The sequence below is a fragment of the Petaurus breviceps genome, unplaced genomic scaffold, assembly GCF_028583685.1.
Source record: "Petaurus breviceps papuanus isolate PSGF00001 unplaced genomic scaffold, PetGlider_PUasm1.0 90919, whole genome shotgun sequence".
NCBI lineage: Eukaryota > Metazoa > Chordata > Mammalia > Diprotodontia > Petauridae > Petaurus > Petaurus breviceps.
In genome coordinates, this window is record NW_027187378.1 from 37,624,468 (window position 1) to 37,638,107 (window position 13,640).

General features: G+C 41.5%; 1 protein-coding gene across 2 annotated transcripts in view; it reads left to right on the forward strand.

The window, feature by feature from the left end:
• Positions 1-13,640, forward strand: part of SFRP1 (secreted frizzled related protein 1) — an 82,817-nt gene that overhangs the window by 10,099 nt on the left and 59,078 nt on the right. For both annotated transcript variants that reach the window (XM_069075844.1, XM_069075845.1), the window contains exon 2: positions 1,075-1,152. In XM_069075844.1, the coding sequence (XP_068931945.1) occupies positions 1,075-1,152 (78 nt within the window). The remainder of the gene's footprint in view (positions 1-1,074; positions 1,153-13,640) is intronic.

Consider the following 13,640-nt stretch of genomic DNA (forward strand, 5'->3'; position numbering starts at 1 on the left):
CTCCCCACTCTAACTCCCCTTCCTCACTTCCAACAAATTCTATCCTTGCAGAGTGATGCTGGGTGAGGGTGGCAGTGTCCTGGGGATGGAGTTCGTGAATAAACTTAGAATGCATTCTTTTTTTCTGCCACCATCACTGTTCATTGTGTCTTACAGAGTGAGTTCTTGGCCAAATATTTTGGTAAGGTCATGTTGGAGAAAGAGCAGGGTAAAGGGAGGAAAAAGAGGTTCTGCTTTTTACTGATTATAGTAATAAAGAATATGCAAGAAAGGGGGGGCTAGGTGGCACAGTGAATAGAGCACCAACCCTGGAGTCAGGAGGCCTGAGTTCAAATACAGACTTAGAGGCTTTTGACACACTTACTAGCATGTGGCTTTGTGCAAGTCACTTAACACCAACTGACCTTCAAAAAGCAAAACAAACAAAAAACCCACAAAAAACAATATGCAAGGAAGAAAAAAGAAAGATCCATAAAAGTAGAATAAAACCAATCTTTAGGTGAGAAAACAATGCCAGAAATAATCTAAAATTCACCGGGAAGTGAGTGGTTTCAACCATTCCCCATATTTCATCCCTTCTCTTTAGGCAGTGTTGGTTTAATCAGAGCCAAAAGCAGTGCATATCTTGAATGTAGCAGGGGTAGGGGACCTGCTGCCTCGAGGCCACATGTGGCCTTCAAGATCCTTGGGTGCAGCCTTTTGACTGAGTCCAAGTTTTACAGAACAAATTCTTTTACTAAGAGAGGTTGCAATATTTCCTCCTCACCTAGACCAGTAGAGATCAGGAATACACAGAGATAATTTTTCCCTTCACATGATTGTAGTTTTAGAGATGGAAGGTTACCTTGTCAAAACTCATTTTTCAGATGAGGAAACTGAGGGCAAGAGTAACACAGAATCAGGATTTGAACCCAGGTCCTTTGACACTGATTTCAAGGTGCTTTCCACCTCTCCAGCCTCAGTAGCATGGCCTCAGTAATTGGATCCAACCAGGGGATGCCTTCTTTCTCCATCCCCTCTTCTCTATTTCCAGGTTGCTCATTATTTTTTCTCTTGTTCTTTTCCTTCGCCTAGGTACAGCTGTGTGTCCACCCTGTGATAATGAGATGAAATCAGAAGCCATCATAGAGCATCTCTGTGCCAGTGAATTTGGTAAGCACCTCTTTATGGACTCCACGGGTTTGGAAATCTCTTACATGTTCCCAACTGGGGGGCCAGCTTCTCCTGGTGCAGAATGTGCATACATGATAACAGTTTCCTTACTTCCCTCCTGGGGTCCCTAATGCCTGTGAGGAAAGAGGCAACCTTGAGAAGTCTTTCATCAGAAGATTCTTGTAGGAACATGGAACATGTACTTCTCTTTTCAGAAACGGAGTTTGTCCCTTCTGGGGTTTCTGTGGATAGTCAATTTGCTGCCCCAAGATCTGCCCCTAGGTGTCAGTGTTACTCCATCAAAGTGTGAGCATGATTGGCAGGAGGCCACCTCCCCAGGGATGGGGAGAGTATGTAGGTGAATGAAGGGTGCCCATCCCTCTCTGAAACAGGGTAGCCCCAGCTCATGGAAGCCCCGCATCAGAGTGGGCTAACATTTTCCTCCCTCTCCCTCCAGCTCTAGCACAAAAAGAACTTGGTCTCAAGAAGGAATGGATAGAGAGGATCCTGCTGAATTTCTGAGTTATTCAGCTTCCTTTGTGGAATGGCTTCCTTGTAGGTTTATCCAGAGTAGGAGAGGGGCTGTCCCTTCCAGTGACATGATTCTGTATATCTTCCACACTTTCCCAGGACTTTCTCCCTCCATCCAAGTTATATGTCCTGGGTCAGTCCGGCTGTCTGGGTGTTTGGGCTAATGTAGACCTTCTTCCCATGTGTGGAATGAGTCCTTTTCAGGTGGGGATGGGAGAGTGAAGCATTCTCCTCCACCACCTTATGTCTCCTGCTCAGACTGCTAAGTTGAGGGGCAAGGAGGCATTTGATGATTGGGTACATGGCTCCTTGTTTCCCTTTGCTCACCGAGAATAGAAGAGACTCTTTTCTCCCTTTCCGTGGTGGTTGTAGGGATCTGGGAAAGATGAAAGGTTGTAAAGATATGACTCTTAGAGCTCCAAGGGACCTTGAAGATCCAGTTTAATCCTCACATTTACAGTGGAGGAAACTGAGGCCCAGAGAGTGGAAGTGACTGGCCAGAGCCTTTCCAGTGAGTTTCTTCAGAGTCAGGATTCAGGTTTCCTCACTCTTAGTCTTAGTATTCACATTACTGTGTCGTGCGGCCAAGCTGATTTTCCCACCTAAGTAGCATCACTCCTCTGGGAAAGGTTGAATACTGGGGCTTATAGTCAGGGCAATATGCCTTTCATTCATTCATTTATTCATTCATTCATATATTTTTGAGACAGTTGGGGTTAAGTGACTTGGCCAGGGTCACACAGACAGTAAGTGTCAAGTGGCTAAGGTAGGATTTGAACTCAGGTCCTCCTGACTTTGGGGCTGGTGCTCTAGCCACTGCACCACCTAGCAGCCTCCAGGGTAATATACTTTTTAACTTCCAAGATCTGCTCCTCTCTGTTTGAAAGAACTACCAAACTGTGGTTTTGACATTTCTGATATTGTCATCCTGGGAATTCACTGTTCATATCCTGTGGAAGAGTAATTCTCTGAAAACCCCTCCCTGCTTCCCTGCCCCCCGCCCCCAATTATATGCTTTGTAAGAGAAAAAATAGAGGACTAAGTTCTCTATGATCCATGATGCTTTAGGTCTCTGAGTTTCAATTTCATGTTTGTTTTTTTTCTACTGGGTCTTCCTGTCTTGTCCTGGCTATAAGTGAAAGGGACTACTCCTGGGCCTGATGTCACTACTGATTGCCCCAGAAGCTTTGACCCTTTCAGACTTGGGGCAGTTTGACCCTGCTTAGGTAATCTGGTGCACCATGTCGCCTTCCTGCAGGTTCACCATATCAATACTGTACTGATGCCTGGGAAGCTCTCCATAGTGACTTAGTGTAGACACCTGATTTTAGCCTTAATTCAGCTCAAAACTTCTGAGCTCAAGAGATCTGCCAGCTTCAGCTTTCCCCACTCACAAAAAGTAGAGGTGTGTGGCTCGGCCATTCGGGACTTTTAACTGGGAACAAAGTTAGCTAATACATATCTTCCTCATTCATGCCCATTCAGATCTCCCCACCATCTATTTCCTCCAATACAAGCTGAGGAAGGGAACTAGCATTAGAACCAGGTATCAGCAGTCACCAAAGCAGTGAAATTGAGCAAAATTAAAGGGGGTGAAAAAGCTCAATCCCCCCCCCCCCGTGTTTTTTTGCTTTTTGGAGGGTAATCGGGGTTAAGTGATTTGCCCAAAGTCACATTGCTAGTAAGCATGTCAAGTGTCTGAGGCCAGACTTGAACTTGGGTCCTCCTGACCCCAGGGCCAGTACTTTATTCACTGAGCCATGTAGCCACCCTTACTCAGTTGACCTTTTTAAAAGGAGGGATTGTGACTCCTTGAAAATGACCAGATTTACTTGAACTTTATCCATTCTATTGTGTTTTTCTTTCTGCACTCTTGTTTTTGCTAGAAATGAGCCTTTCCCAGAGGTTTCCTTGGACAAAGTCCATTATTTATTTCTCTTTTCTTGGAGATTTGGCCTTCTTTCCTACAGCTACTTCAAATCCCATCAAATCATGCAAGATGACTTGGCAATCCTTTTTGCATGTGATCTAAGTATGCAAAGTCCTAGTACCTTTTACTGTGACTTGCGCTGTAACAGACAAGCTCAGGGTGGAGGCTACTGGGGACAGTGTAGTATAGTAGATCGTGCTGGATTTGGAGTCAGGAAGACTAGAGTTTCCTCTTACCCAAGATCCTTTAAGCTGAAGTTGTGTGAGCTTAGATGGTTTACTTAACCTCTTTGGGCTTCAGTTTCCTCATCTGTAGTCAACTAATAAGGTCAACAAGTCAATAAGCATTTATTTATGTATTTAAGTGGTTCCCCACTATAAGCATTTATTTATTTATTAAGTGGTCACCACTATGTACCACTATGTACCAGTCAACAAATTAAGTCACTGGGCTTAATGTGGGAGATACCATGAAAGGAAAGAAACAGTCTCTGCCCTCAAAGAATTCAGAGTCCAGTGGGGAAGACAATATGCAAGCAATTCTATTCATACTAGTTATGTGCAAGGTAAGTCGAAGATAATTAAAAGAGGGAAGACTCTAGATTTGAGGAAAATGGCAAAGGCCTCTTGAGCTAATATTTGAAGGAAGCCAGGGAATCCAGAGAGTGGACTCTGGAGGGACAACATTCCAGGCATGGGGGCCAACCAGTGAAAAGGCATACAGTCGGGAGATCCGGCATCTAGAATAATGAACACCAGGGTGGCTAGGTGGTGCAGTGAATAGAGCACTGGCCCTGGACTCAGGAAAACCTGAGTTCAAATCCAGCCTCAGAAACTTAACACTGACTAGCCATGTAACCTTGGGCAAGTCACAACCCCAATTGCCCTGCAATTCCCCACCTCCAAAAAGAAAAAAAAAAGAATAATGAACACCAAGGAGGTTGGATCATGAAGTGAATAAGAGAAGAGTAAAGTGTAAGAGGACTAGAAAGGTAGGAAGAAGCCATGTTGTGAAGCGCTTTAAAAGTCAAACAGAAGATTTTAGATTTGATCCTGGAGGTCCTATCCAGCCCTAAATCTGTAATCCTTTTTTATATTTTCAGGGCAGTTAAATTCAACACATTCATTTAGTGCCCAATACTTATAAAGCACTGTGTATTAAGCGCAAAGGGATACAACAACAAAAATGAAGCGGTCCCTGTCCTCAAGAAGCTTGCATTTGACTGGGAACAAGGCATGTACACAAATAAATAAAGTAGAAGGGGAATTGTTGAAGGAGAGAGGGCTAAAAACTTGGGGGTGGGGAGAGGATCAGGGAGGACATCATTATGAAGATCTCATGATGAAGGTGTCACTGTAAGCTAGTCCTTGATGGAAGACAAAAGACTTTGAGAGACAGAGAAGAGGTGGTACTATATCCCAGATAGGGGAATAGGCATGGTTTACACGGTAAGTGCCAAGAGGTGTGAGATGGAAGGTTGGGTTTGAGGAGTAGCTAGTAGGTTAGTTTTTCTGCAATATAGTTTGGAAAATAAGAGTGGGAAGGTGGGCAGGGTCTCTGATAAGGCAACCACAGAATCTCTCATATAAAAAGGAAATGATGAGTCCCCTTGGACCTTATACAGAATAAACTCTCAATAACACAAATTCATGTAAGGCTTCTTTCCAAAGATGAATTGTTTTTCTCATAAGAAACAAGAATGTTCCATAAAACCTTTCTGCTGAAGAATTCCCAATTGGATGCCTGATACAGCATAGGCGTCAGGATGAAGAATATCACAGCACAGCCTATGTGAAGAGAAAAAAGAAGAGAGAAACTGGGAAATGGCTGGAAATTTGAAATCTTCAAAAGACCATCCTAGCAGATGATAATTGATTGCAACTCCTTTTTGCATTGATGACCTTGGCAGTTTTTTGGCAAGAGTATGATGATTACAGATCATTCTCACCTGGGTAAGATGGCCATCTAAGGCACAAAAAGTAGAAAAGTCCAGCTCTGAAGGAACAATTAGGAGCTCTGTGCAGCAAGCAGCAGGGAGAACAGTCATTAGAAGCCACATAGTACTGCTTATCTCAGCTGTCATAGGCAGGAAAGTGAAGGACCTATTCCAGTGCTATCTTTGTATTTATTCTGTAGGCAACTATAGAACATTTAGGTGTTTATTAAGTTCAAATTGGTTCTTTGATAGAGGAAAAAGTGAAAGTATTTGGGGAAAGCATCTCTCCTCTTTGGCTTATCAAAGGGGGCTAAAGTCTTCCATGATAGGATGGAAGAAATTATTCAGGTGGGAAACAAAGAAAAAACCACTCAGAGGAGGCCAAAGGGAATTCAAATATGTGTCAGGAGGTGAGGGGAAATATGTATGTGACACAATAAAAGAAGGAAAGAAGAAAATCTTTTCAACCTAATGAGTATTATCCATTTTTAGTGATTCATGTGGAAATAATGATTCTTATAGGAATAACCTGGAAAGAATCTTTGGCAGTTATGAAGCCTTGAATGGAAAATTGAAAAAGTTGGGAGAATGGGTGATTACATTACTACTTTCCTTTGAAGGTAGTGATTATACAATAGAAAGGAGGGGATGAGAAGCAATCATCTGGCTAGGAGGATGGTAGAAGAGACAGTAATTTGGTTTTTTGAGCCTTGGATTAAGATATAGGAATCACAGACCTTTTGCCAGGGATGGAGTGTATCTAATGAGGGCCAAGAAAAATATTTCTACCTGGAGAATTGCTGTTCAGCTAAATGGATTTTATTTTTACTTATTTTTTTCTTTTTTGGAGGGGGAAGGTAGGGCAATTGGGGTAAAGTGACTTGCCCAAGGTCACACGGCTAGTTTTGTGTTAAGTGACTGAGGCTGGATTTGAACTCAGTTCCTTCTGACTTCAGGGCCAGTGCTCTATTCACTGCACCACTTAGCTTCCCCTAGCTAAATGGATTTTAAAACTGAGAATTGAGAAGAAAGGAAAAAATTTCTCAGCTACAATTGCTAAATGACAAAATGTAGAAAATAGTAGGTTTTTTCAGGGGAAAGAAGAGTAACTATAGAAGTGTCTAGTGATTCACAGGAGATACCACGGAAGAGGAGAAGAAATGATAATCATGGCCTTAGATATCTAAAAACCAATAGAGTGTGTATAATAAACAAAGTGATTAGCTAGACCTAGTAGGATATTATTTGTGACTTGAATATGACAATGGAAGGGACTACCATACTCAATAGGAATAGATTATTTAGAAGGAACATTAGGGGAGCAATATATAACAAGAAGAACATGAAGCAACTAGTTAGCACAGTGGATAGTGCTGGATCTGGAGTCAGGAAGACCAGAGTGCAAATCCCACCTCCAGACTCTTACTGGTGCCACTTAACCTCTATCTGGCTCAGTCTCCCCATCCCATCTGTAAAATGGGGATAATAATAGCACCTAATTCCCATGGTTGTTGTGAGGATCAAATGAGCACTATATAAATTCTATGAAGAAGATGATTATGACACACAGCTCTGTGGAGATCTATAAACCTGAAGCAGGAAGTATGGTAGAGGGCATTTTCATGAGGACTAAGGAGGGAGAAAAAGAAGTAACATCATGGTAGGATACAAAACCACTTGGCCACAAATGAATTTATAATACAAATCGCAGAACTGTTGTGGAAACAGAATATAGATGTGAAGCAGTACAGTTAGACAGAGTTGTTTCACTGATCAGAACCACGGTGTCCTTTAATGAACTGATGTTACCTAATTAAGCTGGATGGCACACTTAAAAAGTTTGCAAATGACATGAAACTTGGAGGATAGCTAATTCAAAAATATATCTAGAGGCTAAAGTTATGATTCAAATCTAAAAAGATGAAATTTATTAGGGACAAATGTAAGGTTCTATACTTGGGTTTAAGAAGTCAATTGCACAAATATAGGATGGGAGAACATGGCTGGATAAGAATTGACATGGAAAAAACACCTGGGAGTTTTAGGGAACTGCAAGCTCAAAATAAGTTGACAGTTTGTGATATAGCACATCATTATATCAATGTGATCTTGCAACTAATAGGCTTAGTGTGCAGAACAAAGGTTCAGACTATATCAGAAGTTTTGTATTTTGTATTTTGTTCTGAGCATTTCACTTTAAAAGGATTGAAATAAAACCAGAGCAGGTTGAGAGGAATACAGTCAGGATGGAGAGGGGACTTGAAATTACATGAAAATTTATTGACAGAATTGATGATACTTAGTCCAGTGTAGAAAAAGCTTAGGGAGGGGCATGATTGCTGTCTTCACATATCCAGGTTAACACGTAAAAGAAGATTTAAATAAATTTACTATGTCTCTGAGGACAATAGTTAAAAGTTACAGGAAGGCATGTTTTGACTCAATTAGAAGAAAAATTTCATAGTTTCCAATAAGAGCTATACTGAAATGAATGGTCTGCTGCTTTAGAGACAGTAATAAATTTTCTGTCATCAGAGGTTCTCAAAGAGAAGCTAAATGACTTTCAGGGATATTGGAGAAGGTATTTCTGACAAATCTTTAACAATCAGATCTCTGAAAAATATATGAAGGACACGCTTTTAAGTTTAATATGCATTATTAACATTTTGCCAATTTCCAAGGGGGAAATACTATCACTAGAAATTCTTTTCCTTCCTTCCTTCCTTCCTTCCTTCCTTCCTTCCTTCCTTCCTTCCTTCCTTCCTTCCTTCCTTCCTTCCTTCCTTCCTTCCTTCCTTCCTTCCTTCCTTCCTTCCTTTTCTTGTTTCCTTCTTTCCTCCATTCTCTCCTTCCTTTCTCTTCCTTTTAAGTCACTGTTTACTTTTTCTTCCTCCCTTTTCCTGCTCCTCTGTCCTTCTCTCCCCATCTCTTTCTTCCAACAAATTTATTATCTATTATGTGTGAAACTTTCTTATCTTATTGAAAACCAACTTAATTTTCATACCAAACTTATGTAAAATCAGCTGAATTTTTATAATTCTCACCTCTTGCTTATTGGCTGGCCCTCCTAAATCCCTCTGAATTTCATTAATATCATTAACCTGTTTAATAATCTTTTGATATCATTAACCACTTTAATAACCTATTAATATCACTAGCCCCTCTTTAGTTTCCTAACCTGGGGGATTGGAGCCAAAGGGACTCAGGCACATGGTGGATATCAGTGATGGTGGAGAATTAGAATTCTTTCATTGCTGTTTACTCTGCAAAGCTTTGCTGAATCTGCGTCTATATTTTGTTCAGAACCCATCTACATGGAGTTTTGGCTTTACTTATCTCCCCGGAGGCCATCTCCCATTACAGATTTTGGGATCCCTGGGAACTTGTGGCAAGTAGACAAGCTGAATATATCCCAGGGAAATACTAGAATAGAGCTGAGTCTTTGGGAAGGGTTTGAAAACTGTCATATATCCTAATAAACTCTTTACCTGATTGAAACTATATAATGGGATTGAGGGTCATGAGGAGGAGCCTTAGTGTGCCTTAAGATTGAATATCTATACCACACTAATATTGATGACTCAGGCAGAAAACTACTATACCTTTGCTCTTTTTTGCCAGAAGGAGATTGGATGTTGTTGTCATTCACTCCTCTCAGTCATGTTTCATTCTTTGTGACCCCATTTGTGGTTTTCTTGGCAAAGATACTGGAGTGTCTTGGTATTTCCTTTTCTAGTTCATTTTATAGTTGAGGAAGTTGAGGCAAACAGGGTTAAGTGACTCACCCAAGATCACACAGCTAGTAAGTATCTGAGGCCAGACCCAGATCTTCCTAACTCCATGCCTGGTTCTCTAACCACTATACCACCTAGATGCCCTACTAGAAGGAGAGGCAGGTCCTAATTGGAGAAATAGTCAAATTTTGGTAAATCTGTGTCATTGGCAGTCTGGTTCTTTGGCTTAGGGCAAAAGAAAGTTTTCTTCTTTGGCTTTTGGAATCATGGAAAGCAGAAATTGGAATGGATGTTTAGCTTCCTCAGATGCAGTAAGTCCCACTTATTATAAGAAGCCTTTTCCAGCTTTCCCTGATCTTATGCCTTCCCCCTGAGACTACTTCCAATTTATATTTTTATCTTGTTTGCACATAGTTGTTTATGTGTTGTCTCCTCCCAGAGCTTTTTGAAAGCAGGAACTGTTTTTTGTTTGTTTTGTTTTAGCTTTTCTTTGTGCCTAGCACATAATAGGGTGCTTAATAAATGGTGGTTGACTGACAACTATAGATGGTACTGTCCCTGGCTTTTAATAGTTCCTGGGAACATAGTAGGCACTTAATAAACGCTTATTGACTGACTGTAATATTATAGTTTCTTTTTCATATCATCATGAAACAGCATGACTTTGTAGGATCATTGAATCGGTCTCAAAACTTCAAGCTGGAAGAGAACTCTAGAGATCACCTGATCTTACTCCTCTCAGTTTGCAGTGGAAAACACAGACCCAGAGAGGGAAAGTAATCTACATACATTTCCAGAACTTGTAAGTAGCTTCATTTTGACTTCCCATTGGGACCAAGTTATACCCTTCCAAAAGGTTCCCCAAATTTGGTCAAACAGCTATCATTGGGATCTCACATACCAGCACCATCATGGTTTGGTTAACTACACAGCCACCTTTGTCAATAGGATTTGATTGGAGGGAAGGAAAACTAATCCAAATGCACAAATAGCAAGTAAAAAAAATGTAGTAGGATTTCTTTTTTTCATCAGTTCAAACTCAGCAATAAATGTGCCTGACAATCCCAGAGGGGAAAGAGGATGTAAATTTCCTGGAAGGCTCTCTGCAAAAACGTAGGTCCAAAGGTGGACATTCCATCAGGGTTAGCATGCTGCCTTCGTTTCTGCCAAAGCTTCCTCAGGCCCGACAGCCTCCAGGGCACTCGGGCATTCCCGGCCCCCCATTAACTTCTCTTCTGATAATGAATTCTCAACTCTCTTGCTGGTCTGTATGGTCACAATCTCCCTCCCACAATTTCTCCCTCCCATTTCTCCCCCAGTTCCAAGCACATTTTTTTTCTCCCAAAAGGGAAAAAGACCAGCAGGAACACCTGTGTGTTGCTGCTTAGGAATGCGGCTGGATTGGCCTGGATCAAGTAACAGATGTTAGAAGCCAAAAGTTTGATGGTGCACAAGCTCTGAATTCAACATGGCAGCTGGCCGGCTTGCTGGGCTCAGGCTGGGATGGTCTGACTGGATTTAGTGTGGGTTTTTTTTAGTGCTTTTTTTCAGGTGAGGAAATGCTGCCCAGACTGGAGTCTCCTTTGCTCTCTTTGCTTTGGGATTTGTGGTTTTCTACCTTGTAGGAGAGCTGAGACAGAGCTCAGTGCCTGACAGTCATCTTTCTTATTGACTTGTTTGCTCCTTCCAGTTGATATGATGTTACTTGTGGTTCCAATGAGATTAGGGTCTCTTTGCCCCAGGCTGCAGATTCATGACTCTTTTCTACTTGGTATCTCGAAATTCCCTCAAGCTCCTCGGGCATAATCAGACTTGGCAAAGCAATGCATCTTTCCCACAATGTTTGACAGTTATCTCCTCTATTGAGTTGTCTAATTTTTTAAAAAATTGTTTTGCTTCTGAAAGATTTCACATGGCAACTTCCATCTGTTTCTTTCTACAGATGAAGATTTTCGCTGGTTTCAGAAACTTTCTTGTTTCAGAGCAGAAACCTTTTTCTAAGTTGCTCATACCTTCATTTATACTTGGACACAATCTTTCAGCACAATCCAACAGACACTTAAGCATTAGATGCCTGGAGTATTTGCCAACATGCTGGGTAATGGTGTACATTTCTGTAATGTTTTAGGGTCCCCAAAGCCTTTCCTTGCCACCACTAGCACGTTACCTTGCCTGGCACATAGCTTTTTTACTGACTGATATTCTGTGAGGGAGAAGTAATGCTGACCTCATTTTACAGATGAGGAAAAGCTAAGTCTCAAGAGAGGTCAAAAGGACTTGTGTTTCCAGGAAGCACTAGTGTTTGACCTGTGGTCCACTGAACCTGGCACTCGACATTGTGTCAGAGTCTACTTTAATGTTTTTTTTCCCGAGGTAACTCAGTAACTTTGCTACCAAATAGTTCAATATTCAGCCTAGAAATGGCCTGCCCATCTGACTTGGAAGAACTCAATTCTTTTTTTTTTAATTTTTATTTTTTGGAAGGGGAAGGCAGGGCAATTGGGGTTAAGTGACTTGTCCAAGGTCACACAGCTAGTACGTATGAAGTGTCTGAGGTCATATTTGAACTCAGGTCCTCCCGACTCCAGGGCCAGTGCTATATTCACTGTGCCACCTAGCTGCCTGGAACTGAATTATTAAGATGCCCTTCCCTTTGCCAGACACTGGAAATTTTTCACTCCAGAGATGAAGATACCCCTGGCAGCTAATTCAGTAATTGCAGGTTATTTAATTAATTGTTGAATTAATTAATTAAGTTTTTGGAGAATAGAAGCTGCATCTTGCATTGGTCTGTGCCACGGCTATGGGAGGTGATTAATATTGATGGAAACAAATGAAATGGTTGGGAATAATGGAGTTGGGAGGGGAAGTTGAACTTCATTTCCACCGAGGAAAGGGCTCATATCCAAATTAATATGCACCATTTATTTAAGAACAAAGAAAGCTATGAGCTCTTGCTTAGGGGTTGACTTTGTGTATATTTGTATGTAAGGAAAAAATGGCTATAATCTAGAAATCTATTCCAGTCAAAGTCAAATTAAATAGACATGGGAGAAAGAGCTATTACCCTGGAGTGGAGTTGGCAATCTGAAAACAAATGGTTTTTATTGTTATTGAAGATCTCTAAAATACTTATCACATCCTCAGATATTTCAGTGTTTGGAAGGAGTTCTTATAGCATTTTGTTTGTGGGAGAGCATAGGACTATTTATTTAGTAAGTGAAATTGACATTTGAACCACATACTTGGGTTAATGTCCTATCCTAAATATTCTTCCCATGTCTTGGGCTGAATTTTATAAGTATAAAAATGTAAGGCCAAACCAGAAATATTCAAACCCTGGAATGGCTTTGTGAAATAAACTACCTCCCCTTCCCATCCTCTTTCCCCCACTCCCACCTCCTTCACTGGTCCCAGCCTTGTGATTGTTACAGATTGTGGAATTCCTGGGAAGAAACTAGGACCTGTGCTCCTGGCCGTCATTGTTCAGTGAGGCCTTAGGCACTTTGGGCTGTGGCCACAGGATGGTCATATTACAGTCTGACCCTGTGTGTATTGTCCATGAGCAAGGAATAGAGAACTGGCTTAGCCAAGATAAGAGGGATGGCAACATTTCCTTTCTGAAGGGCCAAGTTCAACTTTTCTCCACTTGTTTCTCTCTTGCCTATTCCTGTGGCAATGTGATTCCTTGAAAAGGATCTGTTTCCACTTAAAGTCCATCTACAGGAGATGTAAGCTTCTTAGAAAGATGGAAGATACCTCAGAGAGCATCCAGTCCAATCCCAAATCTGAGAGAGAATACTTATCAGATTGGATCCCACCCAACGTTTGATTACACACCTCAGTGATGGATGTGTCATTGTCTTCCAAAGCATCCCATTCTCCTTCTGGACAGTTCTTTGCCAAAGCTTTTAACTACTTTTAGCCTGAGCCTGTATAAATTAAGACATAAAAAGTAACATGTCAGGGCAGCTAGGTGGCGCAGTGAATAGAGCACCTGCCCTGGAGTCAAGAGGACCTGAGTTCAAATCCAACCTCAGACACTTAACACTTACAAGCTGTGTGACTTTGGGCAAGTCACTTAACCCCAATTGCCCTGCCATCTCCCCTACAAAAAGACAAAAAAAGTAACATGTTTTCACATCCATGGGACCTCCAGTCCAGGATTCTGTCTCTGATGGAGGACAGCAAGGTGCCCATGGGAAGGTTGTGTTTGCTCTTCGTGATCTCAACCTCCGAAATTCCCCAAACATTTCAACATTTATCCCTTCCAGAATTACCTGAATGTGTGTGTGTTTGTGTGAGTAGACAGAGAGAGAGAGAGAGAGAGAGAGAGAGAGAGAGAGAGAGAGAGAGA